Below are 22,880 nucleotides of genomic sequence, written 5' to 3'. Positions count from 1 at the left end.
TTGATTGATTTTTTTATTATTATTTAAGATAATTTTTTATTTTTTTTTCAATTTCACCTTTTTATTTTTTTTTCTCCTTTCATATTTGATGCTTTTTTCTTGTTTTGTTTTTTTTTCATTGGTTAGTTTTTTAATTTGATTTTTTTTTAATTTTATCATTTAGCATTAAATTGGTTAACATTTGAAATTCTTTATTTGACTCAGGTTTTCAATTTTACGTGTTTGAAATTTGAAATATTAACCTAAGTTTAGAAGATTTGTTTTGATCAATTAGTATATGTTCAAATAGTAAATCTACCAATTTTTCCTATAATGACTTTCATATTCGCCCTCCTTTAATTATTATGGATTAGCTATTTTTTTAATTGATCAAGTTTAATATTGGGTTTTTTTTTTTTGCAAAGTTAAGTTGCTATAATAACCAAAAATGCAAAACAGCACTAAACTTAGGTCTAAGTTTTTTTTAAAAAAACAAAATTTACTTTTAAAACTTGACTTTATGGGCTTAATCATCATCTTAGGGTCAATTTAGTCTTTTATTTAATGTTAATAATAATAATAATAAATATTTTATATTTTTATATTAAATTGGCTGGGAAATAGACATCATAAATAATTTTTTTCTGTTTTGTTTAGGGTTATCATAGTTTTGAACAAACATTTATTTTAGCATTGATGTTCAAAATTATAAGCATCTAATTTTTTATCATATAATTAAATAAAAATTATTTTTAAAGAAAGTTATCAAACTATCGTGTGTAACTAAGTTCATCCAATATATTATCTTCTCTATACTTTTTTAAAATTTACCAACAAGTTGGAGTCTAGTAGCATTACCAAAAGATCCTGTCTAGTTAAGTTCTAAGTTGATTAATATCACATATTCTCTATAATTTATTTTTATTTTTTATAAAAATAATTCAGCCCGCAGCAGGGCACTAGACAATAAACTGGTGTGATGCGAATTTTGATCACCAAAAATTATGTGCTGGAAGCCAAAAATATGGCATGTGGAAGGTAAACAAATCTGCAAACACATTTAACTAATTAAAGGTTCCTCTTCGTCATTCTCTTCTTCCCTTACTCTACATTTAACTCAGATCATTTCACATCTCAACCACTCATGTATTCATGTTTAAATTGCATTTCATTACTATATCCGGATAAAAATCTCAAGACCGGGTGTCTCAAATTAGCTCAATAAGCATAAATAATTTAATAATATGATTTAAAAAAAACAACTACAGTAAATAAACCAAACTAATATATATATATATACAATGATCAACTCAAAAAATAAATGCTTGTTAACATTATAAAAATATATTTTTCCAATATTTGATGAGAAAACAAAAATTAAATAAGAACGTGATAACCCCATAAAAATCAATATGAAAAAAATCTCAAATCTCAATTCAAAACGAATAAAATGTTGAATAACAAAATTAAAAAGAATAAAAAAACCAACTCGAGTCCACTCAAGTTAGCTTGCTAAATATATGACCTGATTGTAAGACCGATATAATCTCATAAAAAATAAATTGAATAAAATAACGAAACTCAAATCTTAAACAAGCCAATGTTGTTGGGTAAAAATTAAAAAAAAAATCCAATAAAAAAGCAACGAAGAAAAAGAAGAACCAAGTCCTTGCCTATTTATCTATTTTGGTCCCTTAACACTTATTTTTTTTAATTAGAAAAATATTATTCTATTTTGCAAAATAATATACCAACCAAACATCAAAAGTTTTCTTTGATATTGCAAGATCTCCGTATCAAGAAAAAATAAAATAAAATATCAAGTTAAATTCTAAATAAAATTAATATAAATTTTTTTTAAAAGAAATTGATGCATTTTCACGCCACAATCAAAATCCGCAACCCTTCCAATGTAACCCTTTACAGAAACACCCAACCTCCAAAACGCTAAGGAGAAGAGAAAGGACATGTCTAGCGAGTGTGCACTGTGATGAGTGTTAGAATATTGACATACAAACCCGATAAGATAAAAAGCAAATGATAGGATAAAATAAAAAATGAGACACAAGAATTTACGTGGTTCACCTAATTTGGCTACGTCCACGGGTAAGTATAGAAGGATTTTACTAAGTAATGTGGAAATTACAACCTCTCTCTACTAATAGAAGAAAACACCTCATTTATTCTCTCACAAATACCTCATAATTTTATAGGATTAATTTCCCTTTCTCATTCTTCTCTTCCTCTCTTGTGATGTACAAAATAAGTTTGGATGCATTGCCTATTTATAGATAAACATCCAAGCAAAGGATAAAAGATACTAATTAGTATTGTAAGTAGCACCGAATTAATGCCCAATATTATTAACTTTGCCAACAATGTTTAGCTGGCATCACAATGACATGCCCATTCACCCATCCAACAAAAGAGCCATGCCCCAAGTGAAAAAAGTCTGGAGGCAGCAGATGAGCCTGAAATAAAAGAAGAGCCGAGCCACGAACAAACATCAACAAATCCTCCTCACCAGCCTTGATGCACCAAAGCCACTTCTATAAGAGGACGGCGCGCCTAGAAGACTACAATGCAAGAGGGAAAAAAGGTCATCAAACCTGAGCTTCACGGACCCTGCTTGTTCAGCCAAACTGATGAGGAAACGAGCGAGAAGACAATGAATTTTTAACGTTGAGAGTCCACAATGAAATCAGACACAGGTTACAATGTTTCTCACTGATGAGATTTAGTTTTTGTAGTAAGCCTTATAAGTTTTTTTTTTAAAATGTCAAATGTATTTATGTGGGAATTTTGTAAAAGCTTACCATGTAAATGAACAAAACTCATTGAAATTGAAATTATCCGCCAAGTGCATTCAATGCTAAGTAGCATAATAAATGTTCAATAACAAGCAACCTTGGAACTTAGGAAGGGAAAAGCATTTTTATTTGTTTTTATGTTTTAAAAGATTTTAAAATTTTAATATTAATATTTTAATATTAAAAACATTTTAAAAAACAATTACACTCCCTACAGGCTCCAAGTCTAAGGATCCAAACGCAAGTGCCAAGCAATATGAAGAATTTTAAGATCTCATGGTGGAGTTCGGTTTCTTCCGTATTCCAATCACCAGAAAAGCCACTTCTGGAAGTCGAACAGTAATATTCATGTAATTATTCATTTATGAATACGATAAAAGACAATCAAATCGTTCCCGGAATTTTCAAATCCACACAGAAACCAGGAGAATACAAACCTATTACTAGCACCCCACACAAATATGTCCAAAAGAAAGCCAAAGTTCCAAACCATGATTTAAAGTTATGGCCAAAAAGTACTAGAAATGACGATACAACTTAGACGAGGGGCTAACTATATCTCAACAAGGCTATTCACATAGGGAACCATCCTGGAATAAGTATCCTCTTCAGTGAAGACTTCTGTGAATTCTTTAGTCTTCATGTTATAGGAAATAAGTTTTTTCTCAAACCGCATCACCACCATGTCACCACCTAAAAACAACACAGTTTCTTTATCGTAGGAACGGGGATACAGATCAGGTACTGGAAAGTTTAGAGTTACAGCATGCTTCGCCTGCCATGTTTTTGTACTGCTATTCATCTGCATCGTGTTTGCGTACGCATTGGACAGCTCATTTACAGATAATTTCGAACCTTGCACACAAGCAGTATGAAGCTTCCCATTCACCGCACCTAAGGAACTACATCCATTGTTATAGATGAATGTTGATCGCTCACAAGAGAGATCAAAAGAAAATATCCGACCCATGCTAGAACTCCAATAAACAACGCCATTGACATGAACACCTGTCCTCGGAAGGAGTTTCATCTTGCCAAAAGAAATCTCAGCAGAAATTCTCCAAAATCCATCTGTAGATGAATAGATCTCAAATTCAAATCCATCAAGATCAGATGCAAAAGCAACAACCAGCTTGTATTCAGCAACAAAGTTCAGTAATGATGGCTCAAAGACTAGCACAACAGCAGGATCAGTCCCATGATTAGCAGTAGGTTCTGGGAGTTTCTTCCATTTTTGGGTAACAGGATTGCAGATGTAGTATGCCTGATATCCAGTGCGACCCTGGCAACAGAGTAGTCCATTGGAAGAACACCTGATATCAACTGGTTCGGGCAAAAACTTCAAAGAAGGGTCTGGAACACCATAGGCCATTCGATTGAGGGAAACAAATGACGGTGTGCCTGATGGGGATTGACAAAAGAAGCCTGATACATCACGGAAAGAATATGACTGGTTGTGGGCAAAGAAAGGAGTCGAGATCTGAAGCTTCCACTCCCGACAGACACCAGTGCATCGATGAAGAGATTTGGCCGGAAGGAAAGGAAGGGCACTCTCCCTGATAATATCTTGTAGATCCATGTGGTTCTTGCTATTCTTGTTTGCAAGGAGCTTACTTGATTTCTTTCCTCGATCCATTTTACCTGCAAACAGAAATTTTAATCCACTTAATGAACCATACAAAACCTCAAATTTTATCAAACACACATATAACAAATCCGTCATGGGCACGTAGGAGCGCGCACACAATTCAAATTGGCTTCCGTAAATTTATGATCAACTAGAGGTTACTCAAGTTCACCCAACCATTCCATTCAGAATGAAAAAAAAATACGGCTTCAGGTCAAATTTCAAAACACATTTACATCTCAGTTGCAAAAGCCTGACAATGTAACCCTAGCCTTTTATTCATTGTCCACCAAAAAAAGCTATCACTCAAAAGTCAAAGCTAAAAAACCCACCAGCAATCGAAAATAGCAATAACAAAGAATTTCAATTTACTCTAAAATATTAAAGCAAACCCCATTAACCATAAAGCGAGAAAAATCCACTAAATCAAAAACCCAGCAAAGAAAAGACTAGAAAATCCAACACAATCGCGATGCTTGCTACTTTAAAAGGCTCTGTTTTGTCACCAACATTTCTTAACAAAAAAAACCTCGAAATCTTCAATTTTCTCTCTCCACATTCTCAGCAACCAAACAGATATTATGCGAGAGAGAAAAACACACAAAACTAATAAGCGCAATCATGATTCGTCTAATTAATAAATGATCATAAAAGTAGTTTAAGAGTGTTGAGAATGACTAATTATGATTCAGTGCAGTAGTGCAGAGAGAAATCGTTACCAGTGTTACAGAGCGTAGAAACTTGTTAAAGGGATTTTAGTTTTTTGTTGGGGGCTATAAAAAAGGTTTGAAAAAGACTACAGCTTTCCTTGGAAGTTGTTGTGTTTTTTTAGTATGTTTGGATAGTTATTGTTTGGTATTCTGCAGCAGGAATAGCACTGTTCTTGATTTGGTTTAGGAGCCTGTAATGGAGTTGGAAAAGACACTTCTTCTTCTTTTCTTTTTTTCTTTTTTTTTTCCCAGAGGAACCTCAATTAATCTGTCTGTAATTTTGGTAGTTTTTATAATTATGATTTAAAAAAGTTTTTTTATAAAAAATACTTTTAGTTGAGGTTGGTTTAGTATTTATATATGTTTGGTTAAAACTGTGATTGAAATTGAGGTTGAACAAAAAGTATTTTAATGTGTCTATTTAAGAATACCTTTCAAATTGAGATTATAAAATAATTTTAAAAAATATATATTAATATTGATGGTTTTTAATTTAAATATTGTAGATTTAACTACTGCTATTACATTTATGAAATAAATACTACTTTATATAAAATATTTTTATTGTTCCATTAACTTTCTACAATTCTATCACGTATGAAATGCATCCGACAAGGACTACAATTTCATTGGTTTCTTAAGCGCGCAACAACATCGAATAAAATATAATCAGGAATAAAATTGGGATCGCGATCAAATTCTGCAAATGCTACGTCATCAAGCGATTCCCGTCTAATTTATTAAGTGTCATTGAATAATGTTAAACATTAGTTTTTTTTTAATAAAACACAATTAAAAATAAAATTTATTTTAATGGGCCGGACCGATTCAATGCATTTAGTTTTGAACCAGACTCGATCCAACTGGAACAATAGAAACACTTTCCACCGTAAAAGAAGCAGCATTATACAACTTTCAGCGATCCTGTGTTTTCAATGCAAAAAATGATAGAGCCCATGAACAATGAATAAAGTTTTATTCGTTACTAAACATCTATCTTCCATGGTTTTCTTTAAAAGCAGGAGCAACCATAAAAACAGACACGCTCTAATTAGTTAGAATCCAAGAGTTAAAAGTTAAAATAAAAAATCCATTTTTGATTAAGTTAGAAGTTATTCTTAACTAAAAAACTTAAGGCATTTCTTGGAAAAAAATTAAAATACAACTTCAATCAATTTTTATACCAAACATAACCTTAAATATTTATACTTATAAATTACGCCCCCCCACAGAAACACAAAGAACATTGAATTACACAATAGAAAGTATATAATAGAATATTTTTAAGAAAAAGTCAAAGTCTGGTGAAACGATCACGGTATAATGATGATCAAGCAACATCGACATTCAAGTACCTCCTTGGAATGGGTGTTATTTTTTATGCTAAAAAAAATCTACTTTCATTGTTAGATGAAATATTTTTGAGTAAAAACTTGTTTGTTTGTTTTTTTCAACTTGTTTTTAAAAATAATTTTAAATTATTTTTTATTTAAAAAATATTAAAATAATGATTTTTAGATATCAATAATATTTTAATATATTTTCAATTAAAAAAAATTATGTTAAATATACTGAAAAAAATATTAAGTGCTAAATTTGGAGTAAAAACAGAGGAGACGTTTTCGTATCCAAAATTAATGGCATTTTATTGATCAGTTTGTCAAAAAGAAAGCAAAAAAAAGTCAAAAGGAAATTGATTAATGGTTTAGAATATCTTATTTTAACTTTTAGGTGCTTCATAATTGATAGCATTTTCATAATCCATTAATTTGAGGAGAAAAATTGATTCTTCAATCAGATATCATGCCTGAAATTTACTAAACTATAACATGATGGGAACCGTTCCCGAGGAAGAAAAAAAAAACCTCATGTGATTCTTCAATTGCTTTAGACTAATGGTGTATTTGGAAGAATAATTGTAGTTAATTTTTATTTAAAAATAAATTAAAATAATATTAAAAATTATTTTAGATATCATTATATTAAAATAATTTAAAAATATTAAAAAAATATTATTTTTTTTTTAAAAAAATTAGAATTGCGGATTAACCGCATTTCAAATAATAACCCACAAGAAAATTGTTTTATTAACTGTTAAGAGGACAACACAAAACCCGGTTGACTCAAACACCCACCTAAAATGGGTCAGGTTAAAAAAATCTTTTGGGAGTTGATTTAGTGTCACTCCATTAAAAACCTTGATTTATCTTTGATCCGGTGAAAACTTGTTAATTTTTTAATTATTTTTTTTAAAATCAATGTTATTTTGATCCCTTCAATTCTTTTTTTATTAATATATACAATTACAATTGTTTTTTAAAATATTTTTTATTTTAAAATATATCAAAATAATATTTTTTTTATTTGATTAACTCCTATAATTCATAACCCAGATTTCAATAACCATGGTTGTATTTCGGACGCCGTCCATGGAAGAGCAGTCCATCTTTTCTTGATCGAATTTTGAGCAGGGAAAATTTCTCTTTCTTTCTTTCTAACATTAGCTGGGATTTAAACCCAGCGTAGATATGTATCAGAGATGGTGCCAAATCACTTGCCACTTAAGCTAAATATCTGAAAAGGTAAAGATCATCTATGGTGGAACAGAGCGATACGTGCTAGGGATTTGTCAGCTCTGATCTGGTGTTCTTCAATTCGCTGACCTTTAATTCCCCCCCTCGACAGTCTATAAAGGTTACGATTATTTATACAGAGAAAAAGATAGAAAATACTACCATGTGATGGTCGCAATTGAGCCAGCAAAATCACTATTTGTAAACACGTGTATATAGCAAAAACTTAGGAGTCACTAAAAACGCACAGGTAGAGACAGATGCATGTGAATATACTGATCTGTGCCGGAAAATATTGTTCAGAAATTCCAATGAACCATGGCCACGCACAGAAAGAACAAAGATAGAATTGTGGTGGCCCTAATTAACCACGTCATCCTCTAGAGGGAGTCCTCAACCAAAGCACTGATCACTTGGAAGAGGCCCTGGAATGGAACCCTTCTCAAAGAATTGCAATCCAAAGACGGCTAAAATGGCAAGCAATGACAGGTATGACAGACCTTCTACAGCTCCCAACAACCCAAAAGGTCCAGTAGGCAGACCGGAGCCAGTTTTGGTCTTGGTGTACAAGGACCAGCCTATAATTCCGACAACAACCAGGTAACTTACACCTTCCAGTGCTCCTATTGAACCTCCTGGCCCAGGAGGGAGGCCACACCCTGTTGTCTTGAGGGTGTAGAGAGACCAGGCGATTACAGGGGTGGAGACTAACCCGCCGACTATTGCAACTTTCTCTATGATGCCATTGCCACCATCAGTGGTCTCCTTTGCCATGCTGACAACCTTGAGTGGCCGGTGCGGTCTTGTACTTCTGCTGTTGACATGGTAGCTGCGACTTTGCGGTGACAATAGCGAGGCAGACGATGGTGATAAGAGCAACATCTTTAACGTCCAATTTGGAGCTGTTTCTTGTTTTTTTTTTTCAGCTCAAATTCGGCAAAAGGCCTACCAATTAAACTTCCTTGAGAGAAATAAGGGCAGGCTTGAGTTCAGGCTACCTTATCCGTATTTATGTCAACAACAAAGGATTTGAACCATTCGTTTGAAGTACCCTTTTGATCAGGCCAACTGCACAAGAGATCTGGACCGTCAATGCTCTAATGGAAGTTTAAGGGAATTATATAACTCATTCACTGAATTAAAAAAAAAAAAAGTCCCAGATATTCTTTTATTATTCTCTGATTTTTGAACAAAGTTAATTTGGGGAAAACCAACAAGATAGAGACATGTCCACTTCTTCACTGAGGGCCCGGAGTCGCAGCCGGTCAAGTCTTTCAAAGCCTCAGCCTCGGCTTGGCCTGGGCTAAAAGCTAGAGAAAAACTAGGGTTGGCTGGCTCAATTACTTTCTCTACTACTAGTTGTTTGGGTTCACCTGTGTCCGAAGCACCTGATGCAAGCAAAATGACAGTCCAATCTCAAGAGAGAAGAGGAAGTGTCAAAAACTTTAATACCGCCTGATCAGATTCACATGATGCACCTGCTCCTCCTAGCCAAATAATATACCAGGTCCCACGTCACGTGATTCAAGGTGTTTTTTTTTTTTTTTTCCGTGTGCGCGCGCGCATTTTAGAGCTGGTGGTGAAGATGATGCTGAATTGATTTCTTTGAGATTGAGCTCTCAAGTGGACACATGGCCTCCACACCTGCTGATAAATAAAAGCAAATGACTGGCCAATTACAAGGAGACAAGTAGCAAGGAGTAAAAAGAATTCTTCAAAAGCCCATCATTTGATTGAATGAAGCAGAGAGGGAAGAAGGAAGTCTATCTACAAGCGTTTCTACCAGGCAATTTTATAACAAGCTTTGGCCCAGGCAGAGGGGGGGAACCTAGTCTTTCTCTCTTTTGTCCCTCCATTTAGAAACAGACCCCTGGGAGGGAGGGAGCTGAAGAATGGGCGGTGAAACCCTCCTTCATAACTGTCATTTGAATTGACAAAGACTAACGGCTATATAGGAAATGGGAAGAAGCGGGACGATGCTAACAACCTTTTGAATCTAACAACATGCCACCCAAGATATAAATTCCTTCACCTAAATATGTATGTCCACGCGGGAAATACCCAAAATCACTAGGCACTAGCAGACTACAACCAGTCTATCTAACAAGTTCCTCTTTTTTCCATGCTTCACGACACAAACAAAACATCTTTACCCAGGAGATTGAAGAAGAGCTAATGGTGCTTCTTCGATGATGACTTTGTATATTCAACAACATCCTCCTCCTCATCATCCTCCTCCTCCTCACCATCTTCCTCCTCATCTTCATCTCTCTTCCTCTTAAGGTGTGACGATGATGGTAACATCTGCAATTCATCATCATCATCAACTTCTTCCTCCCCTTCAGGATCATCTTCCTCATTCCCTGGCTCCAAGTCACTGCCTCCAGTATCATGATGAACTTCTGCCTGCCCCACTGGTTGAACCAAGTACCCTTCATCGGAGTCTTCATCCTGCCATTGCAATCAGAAATTCTATCAGAATACAAGAATATCACTACCATTATAGAAATTGGAAAAAGCATCCACATTTAAAACAACAAATCATACGAGTACTTGAAAATGCCAAGGAAATGTATTTTGACTCATTTTCAGGTTGTTTGAATAAGATTAGTCCGAGTTCCAAATTACTGAAAAGGCTCTGGAAGAAAAATAATCTACAATCGCATACTCACACATACACACCAGAGCAAAACAGATCAGAAGATGAACTAAAAGAACAGTCCCTATTTAATATTTACCACTTAACAGAAATCAAGTAAAACACTTTATCTATACATTGTTAATACTAACAAATAGGACATAATAAAGCAGGGGATGCAAGCTTAACAAAAAAAAAATCATCAATGAAATACTAATCACATGCTATAAAAACCACATTTAGAGAACACAAACCAGCGAATCAGTCCTACAACGAGTTAGGAAGGGTAAGAAATTCCACATGCCAAGTAAAACAGTCTTCCCAAATCAGTACCAAAGACCTGGCAATAGCATTTCCATCAGCAAGAAAAGAAAGCCACAACAAAATATAATTGGTGAACCATACCACAAACTAAAAGACCATCTTCACCTTTTCCCTCCTCCTTCCTAAACATTTGACAGTTTCTTTTATTCCTCTCAAGTCTTTCCTAAAAATACTCAGATCATAAAATATGACCTTATCCTCAAAAGATCATCGAATTCCCCAAAAATTTTGTGAACATGCCATTAAACCAAAAATCTAAATTTCCTGATGTCACTCAATTCATCTCTTGATGTAAACAATCCCTCACATTAAAATTCAAGTTATAATATGTTTTCCAGATTACCATCCGCCATATTGGCAAGGACTTTGAATCTGCTGTCCATGAAAACAAAGAAAAGTATCCTGACTACTGACAAAATTCAAAAAGCAGTAAAATAAAACATCATAGCAAATACATTCAAAACCCATATTTTCTGCCTGAGGCAGATAAAAAACAGATAGTAAAGATGCCATAGCCCAAAAAGTATCGACTCATGCATATATATGCAATAAAATAAGGCTTTAAGCCCTCAACAGAGGTCATGCCTTTCCATCTTGTCTGCAAATTTATCACAATAGCAATCAAACAGTTAATCCTACCATGCAACACATATAAAGCAAATAAATAAATAAGGTAAACATAAGATTCCAGAGCATCTCACCTCCTCCTCACCATCTTCCTCATCGTCAAACTCTCCATCATCCTCAACAACTTGCTCCTCCTCACCAGTCTCTCCATTATCATCCTCTTCACCATCATCCTCCCCTTGCTCATGCCCATCAATCTCCCCTTCTGTACTCGTTAATCTTCCTGTACTCTCCGGCTCACCAAGATCCCCTTCATCATTATCCACCTCCTCCTCCTCCCCCTCTTCATCTTCTTCATCATCATCTTCGTTGTCATCATCATCGTCCTCCTCCTCCTCCTCATACTCCACAGCATCATCATCCTCGTCACTATCGTCACCAATCTCATGCACTTCCACCACATCATCATCATCCTCATCAATTTCCTCTTCCCCAAACTCATCTCCCTCCTCCCCCTCCCCTCCCTCCTCCTCCCTCCTGTCCACTACCTCAACCCGAAACCCATTCTGTCTAACCCCATTACCATCTCTCCCCGTCTCTGCCTCCTCCTCATCCGCCTCGCTCTCCTCTTCCTCATCCACATCAACAATCCCTTCCCCAACTTCACTATGCCCGTTATTCATCCCCAACGGCCTTTCCCCCTCCCCATCAACCTCACCACTCCCAGGATCCTCCTCCTCCTCCTCCTCTTCCTCCTCCTCATCATCAGACTCCGGTCTCTCATTCTCCTCGGCATCCATTTTATCCAAATACTTCAACGAACTAATCAATCCAAAAACCCTAGCCCGATAATCCTTGACTCTCGTAACCGGACACTCGTACAAATCAAGCGAAACCAACCTTAACTTAGCCAAAGGTGCTAGATCTTCAATATACTGAATCCTATTATTTGACAAATCCAAATCCCGAAGCGAATCGAGTCCAGCTTCCACCAGAAATTCTAATCCACCAGAGATTCTATTATCAGATAAAATTAATTTCTCTAGATTTCCAAGACGAGGAAATTGCTCTAACGTTGAAACGCCAATACTTGCAATAGATAGGTGTTGAAGATTCTCGAATTTTTCAAATAAACTTGGAGCTGCTGGTAATCTTCCTTGTATACACTTAACAGCACCGTCTAGGGTTAGGGCTCTTACCGCTAAGTTATCTGTTTGCCCCTCTAATGCTGTCTCCACTGCTCTTTCCCAGATCTCATCCATCAAAAATTTAACCACAATAATCACCAAATCTCCTTTTAATCTCAAACTAATTTCATTCTAGATCAAAAGCGGATTCAGTAGCTACAAACCCTAAATTTTTTTTCTGAGGCTGCAGGATTTTCTTGCTGTGTGATATAGTTTTTTTTTTTTTTTTGGGGGGGGGGGGTGTTAAAAGGGAAATAGAAAGCTAAAGGACTAACACTTGATTTTCTACTCTCTGTTTCTCTTCCTCTTCCTCTGTTTTTTGTTTTTAAAAGCAGCCGTGGACCTGTGGTTTTTTATTGGTTAAAAGAGAGGGAGGGTAGACGTTTAAGGCTCGAGGGTTTGGGGCTAGGGCTCAGCCAGGGTTGGAGGGTTTGGGGTGGGTTAGGGCTAGTGTGAATTATTGGGAGTGTGTGGGCCGTTAGATTGGAGTGGGTGAGGATTGATGACGTGGAGGAATGTGTGGTGGAGATCGGAGGTAGGTGTGTTTGTTTTCGAGAAGAGAGTGGAGGGTTTCCTGGCTGGTTTGGTCTCTACATGTTTGACACGTCCGTTTCTGTGTAAATATCGGGTCGGTCATAGAAAAGCCATTGAGGTTTAACATATTTTACGGGGTTGCCATGGAGTTTGATTACCATAGCATTACGACATCGTGAATTGTCGTTTCGGTTCTTAAAAATAAATAAATTAAGGGCGCGTTTGGTGAAAAAATAGTGAAACTAGAAGAATCGAATTTTAGCACGTTAAAAACACGTTTAGACTTTAGAGTAATGTACAATTAGACGAACCAAAGCCTACAGTGTCAGCGAAACTCCTGCTCGCACGAGTTTAAAGGAGATATTTGACCATCAAAGCACAAAAAAATCACTCCTTTTTCTCAAATAAAAGCAACACAAGGTGCAAAAATTTGTGGAACTGATTTGGAAATTGGGGTTCACATCATTTTCTTAAAACCAAGTATACATCGCAAGTCCAAATATTTATCTCGGGTTGATTTTATATTTTTTTTAAAGAATTAAAATGATATTGTTTTAATTAAAAAAAATCAGCAAATTTAAACTTGGTTTTACCTGGATTGATTGCAAGTCAACCAGAGTTTTTAACAATATCAAGTCAATTTTTTTTTTATTTTTTCTTCAATCCAGAATAGTAGTTTTTAATAAGATTATATCAAGTCATTATTTTCTCTGTTTTTTCTTCAATTCAAAATGATAGTTATATCAATCCAGAATGGTTTATTTCTTGGACCAACCAGGTTCCATGTCAACCTGCTGGCCTGGCCTGCTTGAGTTGTATAACACTGGTTAAAATTTTCAAATTAAAAAAGAAACCGGCATTAAAGAAAAAATCTCAAATCAACCCGCTAGCCTGCAGGGGTGGTTTTATAATGCTGGTTCAAATGGTATAAAAAGAAAGTCTCAAATCAACCCGTAGGCTAGCCTGCTTGGGTTTTATAACAATGGTTCAAATGTTCAAATCCAAAGGACTGACGTTAAGGGGGAAAAAAGAATTGATTAAGATGACCATGATTCGTCCATGGAAAAATTACAGGAGCATTTGAGAAAAGCAAAGATTATAATTTAAAATATTTTTTATTTAAAAATATATTAAAATAATTTTTAATATCAACGAATCAAAATAATCTAATAATATATAAAAAATAATTTTAAATAAAAAAATTATTTTTAATATCAACATATAAAAATAATCTAAAAATATATAAAAATAAATTTTAAATAAAAAAATTAAATTTTTGAAAAACATAGCTAATACCCCAGGGAATGATGGTGACAGGCCCTTCCTAAGTTGAATACAAACCTGATTGCAATTGCACACGAAAAGCGCATCTAAGAGATGCCATTGAAAAAACAATCAGTATCAGTTTTAGATTTTGTACAGGCAGGAACACAGCTCATGTTCAAAAGTTTTCGCAACCTTCCACATGCAGAGGTAGGCTGCTAGTACATCGCAAATTCTAGAGAAGAATACGTTCACTGAATACAAAGCAAAGTTCAACACAAACCAAATAATGGCATATGCAAGCCCGTAACAATGCATAGACAATCCAACAAAATATCACTGAGAGGACCTCTTAAAAATACATTTCCTAACTTAATGCGACGGGAACGGGAAGAAATGAAGTTTCACGATGAAGCATTTCCAGTCTTCTCCGTAAATCAATATCAACTAGTTTTTCGCATCTTAGGCCTTAAGGAATGCGAGAAGCACTAATATTGGGTCAAGATATCATCATCCAACTTGTGCAAAAATACTGCCGGGAAAATGTTTCATGATCATCTAGCTGTGAAGAAAAAATAAAAGGTGCCCTTTTCAAGTCATGAATCACTTCACATGTTGCCTTTAAAAGCAGCATAGATTGTTATCCTCCCTCCAAGTTCCTTTAAATATCCCTAACATTCCATAAATGAGAAGGTTCACAGGCTTCGAAAGGGCAGGCCACTATGCTGTTCTTTTGTTGGGGCTACTAGTACTGGTTAAAACATGGAAACTAGAGGGGCAAACAGTTCCCTTGAAATTCTTACTCAAATGTCACCACCATCCATTCAAGTGCCTCAAGCAGTGCAAGTCCATCAAAATGCTAGTGCTGACTTCCTTGGTGGTCCTTGCAAGAATTTCTATTTGCAAGTTGCTTGATGCTCGTTGGAGTTGAGAATGAATGAGCCCTGACATATCATACCGGAACACATATGTGAGCAACAAATTATAAATTGCACAACCTTGAATCAGTCCGTCCATAGAAGATTGCATAAGACTATTAATGGAATAACTAATTTCTGTTCTGATATGAAAATGCTAAAGAAGCGAAATGCTTTATGATACATAAAATGAACAGTAAAATAAAAACAGCAGAATTTAATCAGCAGGGAAACATGTAACTGCATCTTTTGGTGCTGTACAACAATGTATACCTGAAAAGGGAGGATCCAATTCGTGTTGTGTTACTTGTTATCTCCACTATTATTGCCAGTTTTACCTCCATTTGGACTGCCAATACCTTTAAGCTCAGCATAACCTGGTGTTAGCTTGGGTGGTGGCTGTACTATTGGAGAAGGCCCTGATAAAGTTGGTGACCGAAATGGCCAGGAGATTGTGCTTGCACCTGAAGCTGGGGAACTAGATAACTGGTTTGGCCATGCTGAAGCTGTTGGATCTTTATCCATTTTCTGCTTGTCTGCCTTCTCTTCAAAGTCTTGACGACGAGGCTGCGACTCATTGATATCCACTCGAGCTAAGTTCTGATTTGTATCTCCCACCATCCGAACTCCAGAAGTTACAAACTGTAGCCAGGGCTGCCTGAAATTCTGCCATGGAGGAGGTTGGATCCCACAGGAATTACCATTATTTTCAGCGTCCTCTTTGCCTCTGGCCAACTCACTTGGCTTATTTGATTTACTCTCTAGTTGTTTATCTTTTTCCGAAGATGAAGATACTAATTCAACTGGATCAATTTTAGGTGCAGAAGATCGGCCTGAGGCAATTGTAGTTGTGGGAAATGCCTTCTCGGGAGGGACAGCAGGAGTATAATTTTTTGGAAGCAGATCACCCCAATTCTCCAAAAGCTCCTTGTAGACTTTACGGAGGGTGACTTCTGTGAGACCTGTCACCTTACAAATCTCTGCCTGTGTCTTTCTTTTATCTTCTAGTTGGCATGCCAGATATATAGCAGCTGCAGAGATGCTAATGGGATTCCGCCGGGTGCAAAAGCATTTGTTGATAACAACTTCTCCAATGTGAGTTGCCAGTTCCTTTAGTTAAATCAATTAGTTGCTCAATTTGATCAAGTGAAAAGCAAATGGTCAAGAGAAAATTCACAAGCTCGAGAAGTAAAGAGTCTATTTATATGTTTTTGCATCAATGTTTTGTTTAGCACTCTTAGTGTGATCACACTTTAAGCTGGTAAAAACTTGCACACAGCCACTTCAATGAGCAAAACAAGTGTCAAATTATCCACAATATCAAGCCAAACCAAAAATTTTGTAAATGACTCCATTAACAACTATTTCTTTTTGGTATTAGGACTCCATCGACTTTTTATGTATACAAATTGCTTGCAGTTTGCAAAACATAAAAATTTTGAAAAGTGTCAAGTGAACAGCTACCGAGGTTTTATTATCACTGAACTCATTTTTTGGGGCCAAAAGCAACTTGGAATCTTTGCAACAGTTTGACATTAAAAAGTAGTGAAATATTAATTTTAGTACAGTAGTTTTTCAAGCGTTCTATTTGTCCCCTAAGAAGGCTACAATTTTCCTGTTCAAAATTTCTTTTCTTTTTTCTATTTGATCTTCTTAACACTTTCAATCCTTTGAAAACAATTTCTCAAAGTTTATTAACTACATTCTAACTTTTCCAACTTGACAAGTCAGCTGCTTCCACAGAACAAAGTACCTGGGCAGATTTGTTCAGTTGGAGGAGAGTGCAGAATCTAGGCATATGCACTGAAATTGAATTGCTGTTAATTGGTTGACTTAGTTGCAAAGCTTCTCCCAATATCTTGATGTACTTCCCAATCTCCTTTTGAGGTACATTGGCAGCAATCGAGATCTCCTGTTAATATAACCCAGTCATTCAAGTTAGAAACGATCAAAGCCAAAAGATGCCAAGACCAATGCAACTACTTGCACACAACACCCAGGAGCAAATTATCATACTAGGCAAGCATTAAATCTCAAGGACAGGAATAACAGCGGCACCAGCATGTAAAAGTACCCTTAAAGCAAGTCACGAATCGTTACGGTCATTAAACAACTAAGGTACTCATTAGAGAAGCCTCTAACTTATGCCTTATCCTCATTTCCCCTCATTTTGACCTTAACATGGTCATACTTTTCACTTGGTAGGAGACAATCAGTGTAAAAACATAAGCATAAACGTGTACAATGAAGAATGCATCAGCTTCCAGTCAAAGTAACAAAAAATAGCAATAAGTCCATCTTCCTTTTCTAAAAATTACCTCTCCAATTACAAGGGTCCCTACCTGATTCTCAAAATATAATTACACAAAGCCAGCATCATATACAATTCAAATTAGCCGGTTCGAAATTATCCTTTCTAACGCAGCACTAAAAACACAGTAATGCTAATTACAATTAGTTAACTCTAAATTAAAAACATCTGCATAGGTTTCACTGTTTAATACCTGGAGGGTTCTGGGTTCTTGGGCTTCTCTAATAGCCTGAACAAGAGCAGCTGTAGCAAGAGCTTCGACACTCCGATTCCTCAAACAAGTAGCTGAACAACAATCTCTAAACAACTGGAACGCATGATCTGATATATCACAATCCAAGCCCAAAATCGAAGCCACATCAATAATCTGCATATACGCTCTCAGATTATCCACCACGACATTCGAACTTGAAGCCGGTGTAGAAGCACTTAGTTCAATTGTCCGTTCAAGTTCTGCAAGGTGACCGGAGAAAGAGAGAGAAGAACGGAGGGAGACTGGGTTGGGTTCGAGAGACCAAGTGGAGAAGGAGGTTATAAACCCTGTGGGCTCAAATGGGTCTTCTTCGTTTTGGTGGTGGTGGTGAAGGGTCGGGAGATCGGAGGTTACGAGGCAAAGAGGGGTGTCTTGTGCACGGAGGTTGAAGAGGTGGTGAGGGTGAAATTGGCGTTCTTCTACTACACGGCCGCAAGATGTGCACTCGGTTATGCAGCGGTTTGTGGTTGTTGTTGTGGCGCAGCGGCCTTGTGTGGCGGAGCAGTAGGGGCACTTCATTGTTTGGTGGTGGTGAATTTGGGGATTCTGGTAGTGTTTTGTCTTTTGTGGGACGGGATTGATTTCCTCAAATATGGTAGAGCTTTCAAATGAGCTTTTAGGCAAAGCTCTTTTTATTAAAAGTTCCTATACAAATTGCGGTGATGTTACATATTCATTTATTTTTACCGCCCATATTCATCTCAACACTTGAGAGCTGTTTCGAAGAAACAAGGCCATTATAAAGGGTAGAGAGAGAGTTTAAGGAACGACTTTTTCTAGAACGTGCCGTGGATAGTGTTGATTTGTGGTCGGAAAAGGGGTAGACATTGTATTTATAACTGTGTTTTATTAAATTTTAAAATTTTTTTTACTAAATTTAAATGTGATTTATACTTTTTAGATCGTTTTAATATACTGATATCAAAAATAATTTTTAAAAAATAAAAAAAATCATTAATATGTATTTCAACATGAAAAATTATTTGAAAAACATCCGTAATCACACTACCAAACACATTCTTATTTGATTTCTATCCTCCAATTTGGGGAAGAGGTTCGATGGTTGATGAATTTCTTAGTCAATGAAAATTTGTCTACGTTAGCAATTTGATCTCCCATTGAAATGAAAGAGCAGTCGGGCACACCCAGAGAACCCAGCAAACAGCATGGCACTTTCTTCGAATTTCAGATGCCAAGGCAAAGAATAACAGCGACATAGATCGACAGATTAGCTTATTAACTTGTAAATTGTAATGTAGAATTTCAAATATTCTTTCAACTTAATACAGTAGACGAGATCTTTACCAAAATTTCTTACTGGAGTGATCTATCCAAAGAGTTGTTCAAATCCACTCATATTACGAAGATTGTGAAAGCAAAAGGTACAAAGAATGATAACCTATTTAAATACATTGTTTATCCCTAATATGAAAACAATAAACTTAAAGAGTATGGTTCACCCATCACCACCGCTCACAAACTCCGGGCAGCAGCACCTGGAGCAATGAGGCACGAAGGTGGATTTGAAGCCTCAGGAGTTCAACTTTCTCCACATCAATGACCACTCCCTTTTGAAGCCACTGCAGCCAGCTTCAGACTCTTACTTAATTCTCGTGCTCTCTGAAAGCAAACATAAGAAATACAGGAAAGATATGGTTAACATGTCTGTCTCACTCAAATTAATTCAGCACAAGAGAAGCACAGCGAGCAATATGAGGCTTTTATACTTCCAAGTTCAATGATTCAATGATATGTGCTGGCCATGAGAGCAGCAAATCATTAAAGGTGTAGCAAATGAGAGAAACACTTTACCAATACAATCTGGGATGGCAATGATACATCTCTGAAGTCAGGAACAGGTAGCGAGCAAAGAAGAGAGGCACAACAAATTAACCCCAACTCCAACACAATCACAAGATTGCATAAATTCAAAATAGGATTAGAATTTAGATAGCAGCTAACAGTCCTACAATGTTTCTATTCCTTCTTTTTATTTCTCTGGTTCATGAAACATAAGGCAATAATAAATTTCACAGATGAATACCTAGTCAAACAGTACAAACAGGGAGATGGAAGCCCACTCGGAGTGATGAAGTTCCACTTAGTCCTCACCACAACCCCTACCCTAATCCAAAACTTGCTTTCACTTCAAAATATCATGCAACTTAGAAACTCCCTGATCAAGCATTTGCTGTTGTGGACATTGTGATAGAATGATCTGAACTTTTCCTCACTCCATTGCATACTAGGTTTTCACAGACCCGCCTCATGATTACACTAAACAATGGCATAAATATAAAAGGAAGTCCAAGATAACTGGAATCCAGTTTGTCAGATTGAAGGCATGGCCAAAGATGACTTATAGAATTCATCTACAATAATGAACTACACATTGAATCTCAATAACAGGGATCATAATTAGCCTGGTGAGAAATTGTATAGAAGATTTATTCTTAGAAGCTATACAAACTATAGGCCTCCTATAATCACAATTCAAAATTTCCACCCACACAGCACAAGGATACCCACGCACCTAGGATCTCATCAGGAACTAATTCAACAAGTTCACCAACCAAATACCAACTTCTGGTTAAGTTTATGTGAGCACACAACATCCAACGGGGCTTAACCACTCCAGCAATCAGATAGGAAAAGCTGCTAAACATCTAGACCTAGCGTTTGTAGCTTCTGTTGATAAAACATTGAAAATGTCCAGCTGAGATGACTGTCATCTAAAGTAGGCTACCGTGAACAAATTTTCAGCTGGGAAATATTTTGCTTAAGAAAAAGAGGCTTCCGCAGAACAATCCGAACAGAATAAACAAGCAAATGTCTGTATCAAAGGATAGCACACAAACAAAAACCTTAATAATTTCCTCAAGTACAATGGTAAAAGAATTGAATAAAATTTGGAAAAAGCAGGCAAAACAAAAGGTATTGTCACATTGAAACTCTTGCCACCAGCAAAACATTGACAATTTATGTAGAACCAAAATTCAATGAAAATGGAAAGAACGAATGCTCCCTGTGGTCCCTAATATGATTCCATTTTGAGTTTCACACATTCATTTAGCAATTGTTAAAAAGATAGTCAAGAATTGCAAATATCAAATTTGCCCCTAACTTCAAAGGATCCACACCTTTTTGATGCAATGCAATATTTGGCATGTTAAGGGATACAGTGGGGTATTAACAGACAACAATCCATTGTCTATTTTTGAATGGCTAAAAGTTTGCCAAAGATTTCAAACCATAACACCTATCATCCTGAGATTAAAGCCAACATTACCATTACTGTTTTGAACAGAGTGTTCCAATAACTGGGTTATCTCTCAGCATTCAAAAGTATAAAAATGTTTTCGCTAACAAATCAAGATTTCAATTAACTGAACAATTAAAAAGGATTAAAAGCAGTTTTACAAAAACCTAAGAAAATAAATCACCGCCATTGATTGGACAGGAGGTAGATCCACTGAAATCAATAGACCAAATAGACATCTTAGCAATCTTAGTCCACACTCAATTTTATCTCATGAAATTTACCCTAGTTTATTATTACTATCAGGATCAGCCTTTCTTTTCACACCATTCCCGATGAGTCTCTACATTTCTTCTATTACGGATCTGCCATTCTTTGCTCTGCTTCTCTCATATGAGTTTCTTTTGCATGCCTTTGTATACGATATTACACTTATTTCCTTCCTCGCAACAATATCTGTAGCCGCAGCATCTTGTTCCGTATCTTTCTTTCAATAAATCACTTCTTTATTTAAAATAAAAAATGAATAATTCTTTCAATAAAATATTATATACACCAGCTTATCAAAATTCTTCCTAAATGAACAATGAGCTCGATTAAGCCCACTTTTTCTAAAATATACCAATGCAAACTACAAGTCTAACTTCAGTAAGGTTTTCTATCACATCACTCAGACTTTTCTACACTAAAACTTTGACCAATAAGTAAAATCACAAAGCAAACCCACCTCCTAACCCCGAATCAACCACCGACAACATGCTTCCGCTTTCAATTCAAATCAAAATCAATAATCACAAGATCAATGTCAACACTACCCTGGCTACTTTGTATACAGTTTCAATCAAAAAAAAAGAGAAAAAAAGTTCATTTGCGGAAACTGAACATTAAAATGCAAAATCACAAGAACCTAAAAAAGGAAAAAAGAAGTCCTCACCGTAGATTGAACCGGAAGCGGATCAAGATCAATAGACCGAATAGACATCTTAGCGATCTCAGCGATGGCAGCCTCTTTAACATCTGATGCGTCACTAGTCAACTCTTCATAAGCAGCTTCGAATGCCTCTTGCCAAAATTTTGGTAATCTGATCCGACGGCTATTCGTGTATATATCCCACATATGCTTCACCACTTTCTCTCTGTCCTCCATTTCCTACAGTTATTTACAATTCACCAATCAAAATAAATTCATAAATCAAAATTTTAAAAAAATAAAAAATAAAAACCCAGAAATAGTTCTGTGTACTGACTAGGACATCGAGATCGTCGCGAATGGGAGTGTCGATGTCGTCGACGAGGCTGTTGAGATTTCCGGCAGACCAGCGGAGAGTGACGGTGCCAGTGAGCATTGACCAGAATGCTAATAACAAAATGGCTGCTAGAGCCCAGAACTTGTAACGGCCTTTGCCGAATAGAACGGAATCGGAGGTTTCCTTTTTCACGCTTAGTGATGTTGTCGTTGGAAGCGAATCATCTTCCTTCATCTCGATTTATTTTTACTCTACTCTAGGGTTTTCCTTTTCCTTTTATTATTATTATTATTATATTGAAATAGCTTGTTTCGGTGTGTGTTTTCAGTGGGAGAGATGGAGGTGGGTTCAGGAAGGAAGAGCGTGTTTTTATTAATCGACCGCTGTGATGGAGAGGGACTTTGTTATAGGAAAGGGAGGGGTAAGTATCTGCTCGGGTTAAATACAATGTCAGTCCCCCAACTATGATGATGGCTTCAAATTGGTATTCAAACTCTAAATCAAAGCAAACTAACCATTCCACCTATAGAAGAGCACTAAAGTTTAGAAAATTAAGATAATTCTTTATTTGTTTCATTTACTGCTAACAAATCAAATCAATTATATCGGCTAGAAAATTAATGCAGCAATTTCAGAGTAAATGTGATCTTGATTTTTTAAAATAAATTATATATATATATA

General features: G+C 36.0%; 5 protein-coding genes across 8 annotated transcripts; all 5 read right to left on the bottom strand.

Annotated features, from left to right (window-relative positions):
* Window positions 1-3,112: 3,112 nt before the first annotated feature.
* On the bottom strand, window positions 3,113-5,242 carry LOC133672379 (F-box protein At5g49610-like). The gene is made up of 2 exons (XM_062092775.1): window positions 5,136-5,242; window positions 3,113-4,430 (listed from the first exon to the last, which is right to left on the bottom strand). Exon 2 carries the CDS (start codon window positions 4,423-4,425, stop codon window positions 3,343-3,345), a length of 1,083 nt encoding a protein of 360 aa, XP_061948759.1. The 5' UTR covers window positions 4,426-4,430; window positions 5,136-5,242; the 3' UTR covers window positions 3,113-3,342.
* A 2,635-nt stretch (window positions 5,243-7,877) lies between these two features.
* On the bottom strand, window positions 7,878-8,593 carry LOC133672364 (uncharacterized). The gene has a single exon (XM_062092755.1). It carries the CDS (start codon window positions 8,579-8,581, stop codon window positions 8,093-8,095), a length of 489 nt encoding a protein of 162 aa, XP_061948739.1. The 5' UTR covers window positions 8,582-8,593; the 3' UTR covers window positions 7,878-8,092.
* A 15-nt stretch (window positions 8,594-8,608) lies between these two features.
* On the bottom strand, window positions 8,609-12,784 carry LOC133672363 (acidic leucine-rich nuclear phosphoprotein 32-related protein-like). 4 transcript variants are annotated; one of them, XR_009834835.1, is made up of 4 exons: window positions 11,363-12,784; window positions 9,853-10,150; window positions 9,073-9,346; window positions 8,609-8,767 (listed from the first exon to the last, which is right to left on the bottom strand). XR_009834835.1 is itself a non-coding variant. In XM_062092753.1 (3 exons), exons 1-2 carry the CDS (start codon window positions 12,488-12,490, stop codon window positions 9,872-9,874), a joined length of 1,407 nt encoding a protein of 468 aa, XP_061948737.1. In that variant the 5' UTR covers window positions 12,491-12,784; the 3' UTR covers window positions 8,838-9,346; window positions 9,853-9,871. The 4 variants fall into 4 exon arrangements, 3 of the variants coding, with proteins under 3 accessions (XP_061948737.1, XP_061948738.1, XP_061948736.1); XM_062092753.1 differs by lacking the exon at window positions 8,609-8,767 and having other exon boundaries at window positions 8,838-9,346; XM_062092754.1 differs by lacking the exon at window positions 8,609-8,767 and having other exon boundaries at window positions 8,838-9,343.
* Window positions 12,785-14,332: 1,548 nt separating this feature from the next.
* On the bottom strand, window positions 14,333-18,488 carry LOC133673305 (plant-specific TFIIB-related protein 1). Its single transcript, XM_062094044.1, has 4 exons — window positions 17,634-18,488; window positions 16,883-17,041; window positions 15,403-16,239; window positions 14,333-15,156 (listed from the first exon to the last, which is right to left on the bottom strand). Exons 1-3 carry the CDS (start codon window positions 18,210-18,212, stop codon window positions 15,433-15,435), a joined length of 1,545 nt encoding a protein of 514 aa, XP_061950028.1. The 5' UTR covers window positions 18,213-18,488; the 3' UTR covers window positions 14,333-15,156; window positions 15,403-15,432.
* A 433-nt stretch (window positions 18,489-18,921) lies between these two features.
* Window positions 18,922-22,583, bottom strand: LOC133673465 (uncharacterized). The gene is made up of 3 exons (XM_062094292.1): window positions 22,200-22,583; window positions 21,887-22,102; window positions 18,922-19,313 (listed from the first exon to the last, which is right to left on the bottom strand). Exons 1-3 carry the CDS (start codon window positions 22,431-22,433, stop codon window positions 19,248-19,250), a joined length of 516 nt encoding a protein of 171 aa, XP_061950276.1. The 5' UTR covers window positions 22,434-22,583; the 3' UTR covers window positions 18,922-19,247.
* Window positions 22,584-22,880: the final 297 nt, after the last annotated feature.

Source organism: Populus nigra, chromosome 14, assembly GCF_951802175.1.
Source record: "Populus nigra chromosome 14, ddPopNigr1.1, whole genome shotgun sequence".
Lineage (NCBI taxonomy): Eukaryota > Viridiplantae > Streptophyta > Magnoliopsida > Malpighiales > Salicaceae > Populus > Populus nigra.
This window is presented reverse-complemented; position numbering and strand designations above follow the sequence as displayed.